The sequence below is a fragment of the Siphateles boraxobius genome, unplaced genomic scaffold, assembly GCF_051911475.1.
Source record: "Siphateles boraxobius isolate OS27281-9 unplaced genomic scaffold, OSU_SipBor_1 9, whole genome shotgun sequence".
Taxonomy (NCBI): domain Eukaryota; kingdom Metazoa; phylum Chordata; class Actinopteri; order Cypriniformes; family Leuciscidae; genus Siphateles; species Siphateles boraxobius.
Genome location: NW_027509219.1, coordinates 32,258,346 through 32,273,357, shown reverse-complemented (window position 1 = coordinate 32,273,357; position 15,012 = coordinate 32,258,346). Strand labels below are relative to the sequence as shown.

General features: G+C 38.7%; 2 protein-coding genes across 4 annotated transcripts in view; both read left to right on the top strand.

The window, feature by feature from the left end:
• Positions 1-15,012, top strand: part of LOC143732378 (macrophage mannose receptor 1-like) — a 32,839-nt gene that overhangs the window by 2,920 nt on the left and 14,907 nt on the right. For 2 of the 3 annotated variants that reach the window (XM_077223393.1, XM_077223394.1), the window contains 3 exons: positions 1,825-2,229; positions 2,341-2,502; positions 3,414-3,920. In XM_077223393.1, coding sequence (XP_077079508.1) covers positions 1,825-2,229; positions 2,341-2,502; positions 3,414-3,787 — 941 coding nt within the window. In that variant the 3' untranslated portion in view covers positions 3,788-3,920. Of the gene's footprint in view, positions 1-1,824; positions 2,230-2,340; positions 2,503-3,413; positions 3,921-15,012 lie in introns of those variants that run through there. The other variant, XR_013201100.1, reaches the window with a different exon arrangement.
• LOC143732379 (uncharacterized) lies at positions 7,885-11,339 on the top strand. Its single transcript, XM_077223395.1, has 5 exons — positions 7,885-8,062; positions 8,158-8,214; positions 8,674-8,982; positions 9,268-9,395; positions 9,981-11,339. Exons 1-4 carry the CDS (start codon positions 8,014-8,016, stop codon positions 9,369-9,371), a joined length of 519 nt encoding a protein of 172 aa, XP_077079510.1. The 5' UTR covers positions 7,885-8,013; the 3' UTR covers positions 9,372-9,395; positions 9,981-11,339.

Below are 15,012 nucleotides of genomic sequence, written 5' to 3'. Positions count from 1 at the left end.
AGCATAATACTGCAACGCTCTACAGCAAAATCATTTATTTTTAAGGTAAAATTAGATTTAACTTGCACTGTCAGTGATATAAGCTGAGCTATTGCTCATGAAGCACCTTATTTTATAATCATAAAACTATCTGAGCTGTGTTTTGTGTCTCTTTGTATTCAGAGGCAGCTCTAATTATCTAATTCCCTACTGGTATTACCGCATGTAATTGAGCACATTTAGGGATGAAAATAGGAGGTGGAGTCCTCAGTACATATTTGCAACTTTATTAACTCAAAATATCTGTTAATGTAAACACTGTCTAATAATAATGTATATCCAGAGACATTTAGCTACATGTTTATGAGGACATACTGCATATTGAGTGAAAATATGATCATATCTTCCATAGATGCACACAGATCCACAAATGCACAGGGGAATCCAGAAACAGCTTATGTGCAATAGATTCACACATGTACCGGAAGAATGTACACAGTTTTCTACGCTTACAATCCACAAATACACAAGTCATGATGTCACTCAAAAAAAAATGATCGAGGAAGGTTGTGCACTTTAAAAAATATATTTATATTTAGTTTTCTTATAATAATTGTTATAAAAAAAATTCTATTAAGGTCCACATAATTGTCTCAACTTAACAGTACAAAGTCCTAACGTGTTGTCTAAACACAGCCCATTTATGTTAAAGGTACAGTGTACAATATATACATCTTTTATTCTACGTCGGTCACCGTAGCTTCACATTGTGTTTGCAAAGGGAGGGGTAAGCTGTGAGTGACTGGCTGTTTGCAATTCACAAACCACAACAGTAGATGCCGCTAAAAATTACACACTGCACCTTTACGTAAAAAATTCTTACATCCAGAGGGTGGCAGTATAGTGCGACGCCAACTGCCATTTTGCCCTAACTTAATTTGATTGTGTTCAATCTGCTTAAATATATGTAAAATGCATATGCTTTGCATATGGTTGAATTAAGAGAGAATAAATGTTAAAATTAAGTTTTCACTTTGAGACTACTTTAATTTGCTTATTTCACGCAGCCGTTATTTTTAAATCGAAAGCGAGGCTCCTGTGGGAAGAAAACCGGAAGTGTCGCCTTCAATCATAGGAGAGTCGCGAATGCGATGGCGTATTGTTGTGTTTAATGTAGAAATTAGTTATTCTAAAAATGTACATACATTTCTTTCATACTTTAGACTATATACAGTGAAATTCATTTATAAATAATTTTTTATACATTTAATTCAGAAAGTAAAAAAAGCAGGAACGAACTATATACATATCCAATATTGGATATTTACATCCAATAATGTAAATTGCGGCAGCAGCTTCAGGTTGGTAGTTCAAGGCATTGTTGTTTATCTTTACTTCCAGGGTTCTTCCCACCGGAGCCTCGCTTTCGATTTCAAAATGGCGGCTGCGTGAAATCAGCGTATTGGGTCGCTTAAAATGACTTAATTCCATGATGTTGAAGTTACATGAACAAATTATGTTTGTTTAACGTAACCCAATTATGTGGAACTTGTTGACGAAAAAAAATGTATTAAAGTCAACATATAATTTTTTTGAGTGTGTAATGTAATGAACAAATAAATGCTAAAACATTTGTATTGAGACATAGCAATCAGCCTTAAATCGCAAGAGCTAAAAGTCTTTTGCACCAAAGACATGTTCCAATTCTTTCCATTATGATGCAACGTCTACTCAGGAAACCCCCTGTGTTACATTTAATTAGTAATAGACATTTTTTCTCAACTTGAACTCATAATGAAATGTGCTGCCTATTACAGAGTCTGATATAATGTTTCATATATTCAGACAGTACCAGTTACTTCCTCATCTACAACAAGGACCACAACAAATGTGTGTATGCCGCGAGTGCTACTGTAGTGCTGACTGCGCCATGCGACGCATCTTTCACAGCTCAGCGTTTCCAGTGGATTTCCTCTTCACGAATCATCAGCCTCGCTTTTAGTCTCTGTTTGGGGGTCGAGAAGATCGAAGACAGGTCCAAAGTTATCCTTCTGCCCTGCAATGAATCTAACCCCAGACAAACCTGGGATTGTAAAGATGAGACCTTGCTCGTATTGAAGGGACATCCACTGCACTTGAACTATGGAGATTATGATGAGCCAAATGTGATGCTGTTTACTGGAACAGGTGATTGGAGTCGCTGGCTGATTTATGGGACCGACGAAAATTTGTGTTCTCGTGGATATCAAGGTATGACTAAAACAGCCATTAAGACCTTTATAATAATGGCTGCAAAATGTTAAATTTATATCCAATATGCCTATTAAGGATTTCCGTGTTTAATTTCTGTATGTTCTGCAGAGATGGCTAGTGATCCATATGGGAAACCATGCCATTTTCCTTTTAATTTTAATGGAGATGTGTATGCTGAGTGCACTGTGGATGGCAGGAGTGATGGTCTGCTGTGGTGTTCCACAGAAAATCAGTTCAAACACGGAACGGGGGTCTTCTGCCACCCAATAAGTAAGACAACACAACTATTCACTACAGAAACATCTCATATTTATTACTTAATGAACACCTAGACACTTTCTATAGCCGTGGTTCTCAACCAACATCAACCTCAATATGACATCAATTGATTTCAATTAAGATAAAACAAGCATTCATAATATTTATTTTAATAAAGTTATTTGCATCAAAGAGGTTGATATTTTGTGGTGCAGTAAGGCTGTTTTGAATAATGCCTTAATTGTTTTGACAGTATTGAATTTAGTTTAGAGAAATGTGTTGCATTTGGGCATAATGACTTAAAATTAGTGACATAAATAAGGGTCAAGCACTAAAGGTGTGAAGCACCTATTGTTTCCATTCATGTTATTTTCCCCCATCAGATCAATGGTATGGCTAACACTGCCTGTGTGAGTTTAGTCATAAGAAAGTTTCTCTCTATGGAATTCTCTTGCATAAAAAAACACAATTATGATTTCGGATGCTTTCGGGTGTTTGTCTGTTTTACGCATTTTCTTCACCAAACCATATTTGAGGTTAACTGGGGTGATAATGCTTGCCGAACCTGAAAAACAGTACAAAACAATTAAGTTTTTTTTAGCTAGAACCGTATATATATATTCAAAAGAGGCCAAAGAGAACTCAATTCGGTACTTGCACTCTGTGAACACACACTCTACCACGTGCTTGAATGGACAAAATTATGTCAAAATGGGTGTTTTGGCAAGTGCTTATGAGAATACAGAACCTTGAATGGCTAAAATTGGAAGAAAAAAATATTTGTATTACATCAGGAGCAGTAGCAGTGGTGATACTTGCTTTAATCATCATAGAAAGTAAAAAGATGCCATTAAACACATATTTAAAATAAAGAGACATCAGTTGTTTTTAACGTTAATTCATGTTGGTGTGTGTTATTTCAGATGCCCCAGAGCCCAACATCACAGTGTACGGGCAGATGCAGGACACAGAGCATGTGATAGTGATGTGTTCATTTGGCAGGAGGTTCAGTAAGAGCTCTTTCCAGCTGTCAGTGGAGGGTGAACACAACTACACACTGAAGAACCCACTGTGTTATTCAGATGAAAAGTGTGTGTTTGATGTGAAAATGAGTCCACCTGTTTCATTCACCTGTGTGCATGAGATTAATTCTGCTGTGAACCGTCGCAGTGAGACTTACACAGATTATCATGAGGAAGGAGTATCTTTTTTCTACATCTGCTTTTCCTCCTCCATTGCTATTGGTCTCGTCATCATGACTGTGGCAGTGATCGTGACCCCCATCAGGAGCAAATAAAGGTGGTGTAACCAGTTACTCACAGTTAGATCAAAATCTATAAATTAAAATACATACACAATGTGCTGAGAGCATCTCTGAGAAAAACTTTTCAGAATTTGCAGTGCACTGGTGCTGGTCATATAATTAGAGTATCATCACAAAGTTGATTTATTTCAATAATTCCATTCAAAAAGTGAAAATTTGATATTATATTCATTCATTACACACAGACTGATATATTTCAAATGTTTATTTTTATTTAATTGTGATTAAAACTGACAACTAATGAAAATCCCAAATTCAGTAAGACCAATAAAAAAAAGGATTTTTAGAAATGTTGGCCAACTGAAAATATGAACATGAAAAGTATGAGCATGTACAGCACTCAATACTTAGTTGGGGCTCCTTTTGCCTGAATTACTGCAGCAATGCGGCGTGTCATGGAGTTGATCAGTCTGTGGCACTGCTCAAGTGTTATGAGAGCCCAGGTTGCTCTGATAGTGGCCTTCAGCTCTTCTGCATTGTTGGGTCTGGCGTATCGCATATTCCTCTTCACAATACCCCATAGATTTTCTATAGGGTTAAGGTCAGGCGAGTTTGCTGGCCTATTAAGAACAGGGATACCATGGTCCTTAAACCAGGTACTGGTAGCTTTGGCACTGTGTGCAGGTGCCAAGTCCTGTTGGAAAATGAAATCTGCATCTCCATAAAGTTTGTCAGCAGCAGGAAGCATGAAGTGCTCTAAAACTTCCTGTTAAACGGATGCATTGACCTTGGACCTCAGAAAACACAGTGGACCAACACCAGCAGATGACATGGCACCCCAAACCATCACTGACTGTGGAAACTTTACACTGGACTTCAAGCAACGTTGATTCTGTGCCTCTCCTCTCTACCTCCAGACTCTGGGACCTTGATTTCCAAAGGAAATGCAAAATTTACTTTCATCAGAGAACATAACTTCCAAGTAATGTGGATTCTGTGCCTCTCTTCTTCCAGACTCTGGGACCTTGATTTCCAAAAGGAAATGCAAAATTTACTTTCATCAGAGAACATAACTTTGGACCACTCAGCAGCAGTCCAGTCCTTTTTGTCTTTAGCCAGGCGAGACGCTTCTGACGCTGTGTCTTGTTCAAGAGTGGCTTGACACAAGGAATGCGACAGCTGAAACCCATGTCTTGCATACGTCTGTGCGTGGTGGTTCTTGAAGCACTGACTCCAGCTGCAGCCCACTCTTTGTGAATCTCCCCCACATTTTTTAATGGGTTTTGTTTCACAATCCTCTCCAGGGTGCGGTTATCCCTATTGCTTGTACTCTTTTTTTTTTTCTACCACATCTTTTCCTTCCCCTCACCTCTCTATTAATGTGCTTGGACACAGAGCTCTGTGAACAGCCAGCCTCTTTAGGAATGACCTTTTTTGTCTTGCCCTCCTTGTGCAAGATGTCAATGGTCGTCTTTTGGACAGCTGTCAAGTCAGCAGTCTTCCCCATGATTGTGTAGCCTACAGAACTAGACTGAGAGACCATTTAAAGGCCTTTGCATGTGTTTTGAGTTAATTAGCTGATTAGAGTGTGGCACCAGGTGTCTTCAACATTGAACCTTTTCACAATATTCTAATTTTCTGAGATACTGATTTTGGGGTTTTCATTAGTTGTCAGTTATAATCATCAAGATTAACACTTGAAATATATCAGTATGTGTGTAATGAATGAATATAATATCCAAATTTCACTTTTTGAATGGAATTACTGAAATAAATCAACTTTTTGATGATATTCTAATTATATGACCAGCACCTGTATAGTATGTGTGCAGTGCAACAGCAAAGAGCTTATTTACTTTTGAGACAAGTCAAATTGTGAAACAGAACAGGACCATATGTTTTTGCTTCATTACTGTATAACAGACTCATGCATTCCAACTGGTTTGCTTTATCCAGTAAATTATGACAGAATTTTCATTTTTGGGTGAACCATCCCTTTAATGTTGACAGCCCAATTATATCATATGATTACTTTTTTTTTTTTTTTTTTTTTTGAGATTTTCTTTTATATTTTACGTGATGCAATTTTAAAACTGTGTATTGCAGCAATTTTATTTTCAAATTAGGATGAATTGCTTATGCTGTAACATTCTTTATTTGTATGTTTAGATAAAAATGTCTTCTAAATGAATTAATATAAAATAAATGCTTCACTTACTGCTGTAGCTTTCATTCCTGTCTACATCAGTAGGCAGAATCTGTATGTTATATTACACAAATGTTTGTTACATGAAGATCATAACGATTACTTGCATAAATTACTAGAGAATGTGAATTGCAGGTGTTGTAGTGAGTAGCGACAATGACCTTTTTGTCACTTAGAGGTGTTGTGGGAGTATTTCTGACGAGTGAGATCCAAGCAAGATGCTTCCAGTCCAGTAGGCCTACTGTATTTATCCCTTTATTTGTCACAGTTCCGATGCCAAAAACACATTATAATCCACAAGTTTGCATGTCCACAGTACCGCTTCTAGCCATTTTGGTGCCCTAAGCATAATTCCTTTATGATGAAAAAAAAGAGTTAACTTTAACTTTTTAAAGGGATGGTAAAGTATGATTTCACTTTTCTAATTTTAGTTAGTTTCTCTTTAGTGTGAAATGTTGCTGTTTGAGCATAAACAACATCTGCAAAGTTACAGCGCTCAAAGTTCAAAGCAAAGGGAGATATTTGCTTTTAAAGAAAAGGACTACAACAAACGGCTGGTAGGGACTACACGACATTCCTCCCGGGTTAGTGACATCAGCAACCCTAAAATGTACATAAACCCTGCCCCGGGACAGCAGTCCATGTTGAGAAGAGGAAAAGTTGTTGTATAAGAGTACATTTGTGAGTCAGCTCAAACTTAAGCATCCATCTTTTCACATGCAATAGAAAGTCACTCTGTGTGCATCTCACAACAGTTCCTATACGAGCGATTTAAAGATTACCATAACAGAATATCCTAATTGAAGATAGTTAACTCCACATCAGCAACATAAATTCATCAACTAACCATTCAGAGACGTCCTGTTGCATTCTACATGTTGTCACTTCTTCTTGAGTCTCTCCATCTTTGTCTGACTCTGTTTTAACATTAACCCTCTGGGGTCTGAGGTGTTTTCTGGGTCCTGGAGGTTTTCTGACATGCTCTGACATTTGTGCTTATTTCTGTTACTTGTGACATTTTCATGGCTAAAGTCTTATTACACTGTATTCAGCACAAACTCTGCTACAATAATATGTCAGCAGCATGTGTAAAAGTTTGTAGTTTTGAGATAATAACGTTTATGCGTGGTTTGTGAAAAACAAAAAAAAAGTTGTCACTGAAATAAGGTCATGAAACCCATACTGATTATTTCTTCACAAGACTTTTGAAAATTGTATCATGTAGCCTAGAATATTTGCTCCAAAACTATGTGAAAATCATCCTGCATACTCATTTAGATAAGACAATATATTGATTTAAAATTTGTAAGACACGTTTTGTGTGAGAAAGCTTTATGCGAGGAGCCGTGAATCTCATATACTGGCTAAAATAATTAAAGGTGGTGCAGCAGCCTATTCAGAAAAAGAGTTAGGCCTATTACAGAACTATCGGCTGCTCCACGAAGTCCACGACACGCGTTACTTCCGCATTCCAAAGTTCAGTGTCGTAATTCAGTTTATCCACAGCTAAGCACAGGGGTGCTTCTCAATTCTTATTGAATTTGTGCATCTTTATTTCCTTTCCTCGCGTTTCAGCTCTACCCCCTGTAGGATGTGAGGGAAGGACGCAAGGAAAGAAAAAAAGGACGGAGGAACCGAACGAGGCAGTGTTTTATTGAATAAACGTGATTCATAAAGTCTCTTCCCCCTTCACACGATCGGTCACAATCATTTTAATTTATACTTATACTTTACCTTTATTTATAGACTACAAACCACACATCTCACATATTTCAACAGGGTATCTTGCTTTATTATTATTTATTATGCATTTCTTAAATAAGCTGTGTCAAATAATGACGCTGTGACGTGACGCTCGATTGATCAAGCCTCTTCATATAAAAAAAAGCTTTCATTCGATTCCTCCGTCCTCCTTTTCTTTCCTGCGTCCTTCCCTCGTATCCCACCAGGGGTGGAGCTGAGTCGCGAAGAAAGGAAACTTGGATGCACAAATAAGAATTGAGATTGAGAAACACCAGTGTATTACAGCACAATAGTTTTCAAGAGACACGATATGAAGCACTTCTTTCAGGTACTTTTGCTGGTTGTAATGTTCGCTTTAAGTAAGTACATTGCTTTCTCCCGCGTTTTACTTCACAATGTGTACAGGTAATAAATCATACATTAAAAATAAACTATTGTTATTTGTTTTATCCAGAGAAATGCCAGGAATATCAAGACTATGACGAGCCAGCATATTACTCTGTGGATACTAGTATGATCTTATTTCTCCATTTTATCCCAATTTTCTAGTTTTCTCCATACTCTAACTGTATTAAAAGTCCTTGAAATACAATTTAAAATGCCTTAATCTCACAACTGCCATGTTTTAAGTTAAAGTGATTCTGTTTTTTGTTTTTGTTTTTTTCATTGTTTATGTCTTTTAGTAAACTAATACACTGGAAGTAATTTAAAAACAACATAATTACTTTCCTCAAAACAATGGCATTGCATCATGGCTTCATTTTTGCACACGACACTACTTGAATTTTTTTTTTTTGATAGACTGGTGATATAAATGAACAAAAATAATGTATCAAAATATGTGCAGCTATTATTTAAATATCCAGTGCCCGCGTATTAGTTGAAGATGCACACAATTGTATACAATTTGAGCTGCAGAAATTTGTAACATGTTCATATTTCACCAGCATGTTAATGTGTTGCGTTTCAGATAATGCAGTGTTTGACATCACAGTGTACCGACACATGGAAGACAGACAGCGAGTCATAGTGGTGTGCATGTTTGACCGAATGTTTAAATGGGGATACACTCGGTGGATACAGCCTTTTGAGCTGTCTGTGGAGAGTGAACTCAACTACACCAAGGAAAAAGTCGATTGCACTTCTGTAGAGACTAGAATAACATGTGTGTATATGGTCACTGTGAGTCCACCTGCTTCCTTCACCTGTGAGCGTGAGGTTCATTCTAATGGAGATTTCATAAACATGCGCACCCAGACCTACACTTACAAGCGCTCAGGTAAAACAAATGCATCTCTGCTATAGGATGTTTAGATGTTACATCCCTGCCTAGATGATACAATATTGCCACGTGTTTGCATTTTCCTATTTTGAAACATTTTATATGCCGCCTTCTCTCTACCTTTCTTTCTTCCTCATCTGGTGATGTTTGGGGTGTATAATTAGCCATTTAAAAATGTACAATAATAATACAGCTGATCTTTGTATGCGTCTGTATGAGACTGTATATTTCAAAGCATACAAGCCAAAACTTCTTTTTGCCTGTCATTCCATTTCCATGCAGTCTTGGATTATCATGAGGAAGGAGTATCTTCATCCTGCACCGGCTTTTCCTCGTTCCTTGCTGTTGATGTCTTCATAATGACAGTGGCAGTGATCGTGACCTGACCACCATCAGGAGTAAAGCTAAAGGTGTGTGTTTTACCAGTTTACTTATTTAAAGCAGCAAAGAATAATATGAAAGTTCTGATGACCACAGTCAGATAAAAGCCTAAAACTGAAAATATGTACACAATGTTCTGAGAGCATGCTTTATGGATTTCATTTAATTATTTTCTTAAGCTCAAAGACTAACATATAGGCTTTTGAGTTTTCTGAGCTGAAAATGAAGTCAATGAACAGTGTTTCTCTTCCTCAATCTAATTTCCAATGACTAATGGCATCACACATCAGGCCTATAGTCAGAGCTCAATATAGTTTTCTGCAATTTTTTCTTAAATTCTGACCAGTTGTTGATGTGAGGTGCATTCTGACATGCAATGCTTTTGAAGACAACTCTGGTATAAATACATATTATGATCACATTTGCCCTTGATGTGATGATGATCTCATGAGGTTTAGTGTCCTTCTGTGTTTCTGATGAGTTTGTGTTCAGGATTAGATTTGATCAGTCTTCAGCTTCAGTGGTTTTCCAGCACACACAGACTAACCCAGTGAACAGGATGAAGATACTCCTTCTTCATGATAATCCATGTTTCTACACGTTTGTTAACACAGATTCAATCATCAACCCCACAACTGTTACAGACAACGACTACATGGATGCATAAATAATCAGAAGACTTTCTGAAGAGAAGAACAGGCCTGAAGAGGAGAAACAAACTTCTACTGTACATTTTGTAGGGTCTGGACGAAATCACGATGACTTATTCATTCTAAGCTTCAAAAAGCTTTTAACCAATTGGACTCATTAATGTAAATCACAGGCATAGTGTAGCTACCCCACTGGAATGATGGCCAAGTACTCCTTAAACTGATGTTTCCAAACAAACACTGTATCACTCCAACCCATTAACCAACATCACAATAAAACGATACAATTACAAAAATGATAAACATTAGACTTAGTTTACCTTATAACCCTCAAGTGGGATGCACAAAAACTTCATGGGGAGAGAAAACTGTCATGTATGCAAGCTGGGCCCTTCACGAAAGTGTGCGCACATACACATAGCGGAAACAGAGCGCGGTTTAAACACCCATGTTGGCACACGTTAAAGGATTTGTTCACTTTTAAAAAAACTTTTGCTGATAATTTACTCACCCCCATGTCATCCAAGATGTCCATGTCTTTCTTTCTTCAGTCGAAAAGAAATTAAGGTTTTTGATGAAAACATTCCAGGATTTTCTCCATATAATGGACTTCAATAGGACCCAAACGGTTCAAGGTCCAAATAACAGTTTCAGTGCAGCTTCAAAGGGCTTTAAACGATACCAGACAATGAATAGAAAGTTTTTTTTTAAAGTGAACTAATCCTTTAAGGCCGTATCATAATAAAAGTCATTCAAAGTAGCTATACAAATAAATCGTTACAAACATATAAATTCAAGCAAATTAACAATCATTTACACATAGCGCCGATGAGTCGGGGTCTAATGATAATTAGGTACATTGTCATAGGTACATTGGTAAATAAAGTACATTGTCACTTTTAAGTTTAGTATAAAGTTTAATGTATAAAGTACATTAGGTACATTGTCACTTTAGTGGCATGGCAGAGTAAAAACAGAAACACCTCCAAACTCCTTTGTGAAGCTTCAAAAAGATCTTAACTCAACTCAATTCCCCTCCCACGGCAGACAAGAAGGCCAGGTGGCATGGATGGACATCTGAGAGAGACACCCCAATACACATACACAAACATTATTTCCATTTAACTCATAATATGTCATTCCAAAATGTATATGATATATTCCTGTATGTATGTAAGTGTCCCACCTCATATTAGCCTAGTTATGACTTGCTAGTTGTGTTAGTTGAACTCTAAATGCTTATATTCAACTGTAAGAATGTATCTCTACTTTTGTATCCTCCAGACATATCTTTCATACATATTAAAATAGCGATTAGGTGTTTTTTGTTGTTGTTTTTTTACAGAACTGGTGTGATGTGATCCACCCTGACGCATGTCACAGTGTCTAAAATGTGCAGCTGTAAGCTTGTGGTTGTGTGTTCAGAGCTGATGGTTCAGAGCTGAATTTCCAAAAAGCCAACAAACATACAAGTCTAAACTGTGAAGATTTATAGGCTATACATATTGAGCCTGCATATTTTAAATTATATGGTCTCTTTTGAATGCAATAATAATACTGCCTTATTTGGTTTAGGCATAATATCTCTTACAATTAGCCTGATTTTACAAACCCAGCAGCAATGCTTAGAAAGTAGCAATATTTAGTTTTTAAGACAAGAAATCACTATACCAGACTCAGTCACTGTCACACATGTGTCTCAGAAAGCTGTAGATCTTTAATCTATGACAGCTTGAACCTGATGTATATATTTTTATTGGTCCTTTGGTCTGCTTTCAGTAAGTGGATCCCATTTCAGGACAGGAAACAGTAGAATTTTTCTGTTTTTGTACAGTTCAGAATCAGAATGGGGTTTATTCGCCCTGAATGTTTGTACAGACAAGGAATTTACTTTGGCAGGAAGGTGCATACATATAACATACAACATATAGGATATAATAACACAAAAATGTGCCCACATGGGGTACCTAATAAAGCAAAGGTGCAAACAAAGTGCAAAAATAGCAATGAGCTAAGAATTTAAAGCTATGAGTTTTTAATTTAAAGTCCAGTGCAACTGTGGAATGTTTAAAGTTTATAATAATCAGTGTAAATACGGCATGGATAAGAGTTTATAGTTCAAGTTTGAAGTCAGTGTCAGTGAGAGCTCCAGGCCTTGTTAAGCAGGCCAGTAGCAGAAGGGAAAAAACTGAAAAAAAAAGGGAGCTGATGTTCAGTTCCCACTTTAGGTTCTGGGAGAGGATAGTACCCAGGAAACAGAAGGACTCCACAGTGTTTACTTGGGAGTCACACAGGTTGATGGGGGTAGGTGGGGCTGTGCTCCTTCTAAAGTCCACAACCATCTTCACTGTCTTTAGAGCATTGAGCTCTAAGTTTTTCTGGCTACACCAGGACACCAAGTTGTCAACTTCCCACCTGTAGTCAGACTCATCCCCATCAGAGATGAGCCCAATGAGGGTGGTGTCATCCGCAAACTTCAAGAGTTTGACGGATGGGTGACTGGAGGTGCAGCTGTTGGTGTATAAGGAGAAAAGTAGAGGAGAAAGGACGCAGCCCTGAGGGGAGCCGGTGCTGATAAACTGGGGGTCAGAGACTTGTGTCCCTAGCTTAACGCACTGCTTCATGTCAGACAGGAAGTGTGTGATCCACCTACTGGTAGAATCATGTACATTGAGCTTGGTGAGCTTGTCCTGAATCAGGGAAGGGATGATGTTATTGAAGGCGGAACTAAAGTCCACAAACAAGATCCTTGCATAGGTTGCCGGAAAGTCCAGGTGCTGAAGGGTGAAGTGTAGGGCCATGTTGATTGCGTCGTCCACAGACCTGTTGGCTCTGTAGGCAAACTGCAGGGGATCCAGGAGAGAGTCTGTGATTGATTTGAGAAGGGCCAGCACCAGACGCTCAAAGGACTTCATTACCACCGAGGTCAAGGCGACAGGTCTGTAGTCGTTATGTCCTGTAGGCCTTGGCTTTTTGGGCACAGGGATGATGGTGTAGGACTTAAGACAAGCTGGTACATGGCATGTCTCCAGAGAGGTGTTGAAGATGGTGGTGAACACAAGAGACAGCTGGTCCGCACAGTGCTTAAGGGTGGCTGGAGAGATGGAGTCTGGCCCGGCTGATTTTCGTGGGTTCTGCTTCTTGAAGGGTCGGTTTACTTCACTCTCTTGAATGGAGAGAGCCAACGCTGTGGTGTGGGGAGGGAGCTCTGGTGAAGGGGGTTGTAGAACAGGACCGTCCATTTGCCTGTCGAATCTACAGTAAAATTCATTCAGGTCGTTAGCCAAGCCAGAGTTATTAGTGGTGTGGGGGGCTCTGGGCTTGTAGTTGGTAATCTGCCTGAGCCTCCTCCAGACAGAAGCGGAGTCCTCAGTAGAGAACTGGTGCTGCAGCCTCTCTGAAAACAGTCGTTTAGCCTCCTTCACGGCTTTTCCAAACCTGTTTTTCAACTCCTTGAATCTATCCCTTTCCCCACTACTAAATGCTTTCTCTTTCTCCACCCTCAACCTTCTGAGTTTACCTGAAAAACAGGGCTTATCGTTGTTAAAATGCACCCTGGTACGTGTTGGAATACAGCAGTCTTCACAGAAACTGATGTATGTCGTTACATCCTCTGTGTGCTCATCCAGGCTATTGGAAGTGTACCTGAACATGTCCCAGTCAGTAAAGTCCAAACACGCCCGCAGGTCCTCTAAGGCCTCACTGGTCCACTGTTTTGATATCGTCACAGCGGGTTTACAGATTTTTAGTTTCTGTCTGTAAGCAGGAATCAGGTGGACCATGGCATGGTCAGAGTGACCCAGTGCTGCACAAGGAACTGAATGGTAGGCTTTACTGACCGTAGTGTAGCAGTGATCCAGAGTGTTATCTTTTCTGGTAGGGCATTTGATGAATTGTCTATATTTGGGGAGATCATGACTACGATTACCTTTGTTAAAGTCGCCAAGAATGATAGCTAAGGAATCCGGGTTTGTCCGCTCCACGCTTAGTATCTGATCGGCGAGTAAGCGCTGGGATTCTTCAACATTAGCTCCCGGCGCTATGTAAACACCGATCAAAATAAATGACGCGAACTCGCGAGGCGAGTAGAAAGGTTTGCAGTTTATAAGAAATGATTCCAATGTTGCAAAATCGCTGTGATATCTACACAGCAGCTACTGTTAATATAAAAGCAAATACCTCCACCTTTCGTCTTGCCGGAAAGAGCCGCGTCTCGGTCAGCTCTCAGCAACCTAAAGCCGGCCAGTTGTAACGAAGAATCCGGGATCAGATCGCCCAACCAAGTTTCCGAGAAACATAGGACAGACGCTGCAAGAAAGTCTCTGCTTTTCACCATCAGTAGCTGGAGTTCCTCCATTTTGTTGCATAGTGAACGAACATTTGAGAGAAAAATGCTTGGTAGCACTGTGCCGTTACCGCATCTGCGAAGCCGCACAAGAGCTCCCGCTCGCTTGCCCCTTTTCCGCCAACGTTCCTTTGTTTGCACAAAGCCGAGCCCGGCTTCAACCTTGCAGGTGCAATTTCTAATAATAATGACAACCTTAATCAATTTAATCTATACACTTATAGTCAGAATATCAGAATATATTGTTTTTTATAATTGTAATAACTGTTAGTCATATTTTTGCTATGTTTTTGTACAGTGCCATTTACCCTTTTGCGCTAGTGTATTTAAAAAAAAAAGTGTAAGGACAGGAGTCAATAGAATTCTTGCTTCTTTTCAGTAGCAAGAAAACTCTTCAGTTTTTGTACAGATTGGTCTGATGCTTGTAACCCAGATTTCCATAAAATGACAGGTGAATCACGTAATGACTTTAATCTATACACTTTTTTATGTCAGTATTCATAATATTCCAAAATATGTTAAAATACAAGGATAGCAGTCAATATCATTTTTGTCCTTTTTCGGTTATCTAGCTCAAGTTACAAGTGCTCTTCTGTATCTTCCGTATCATCATCCAATCATCATTTGGACAGATTCTCCTGATGCTACAGC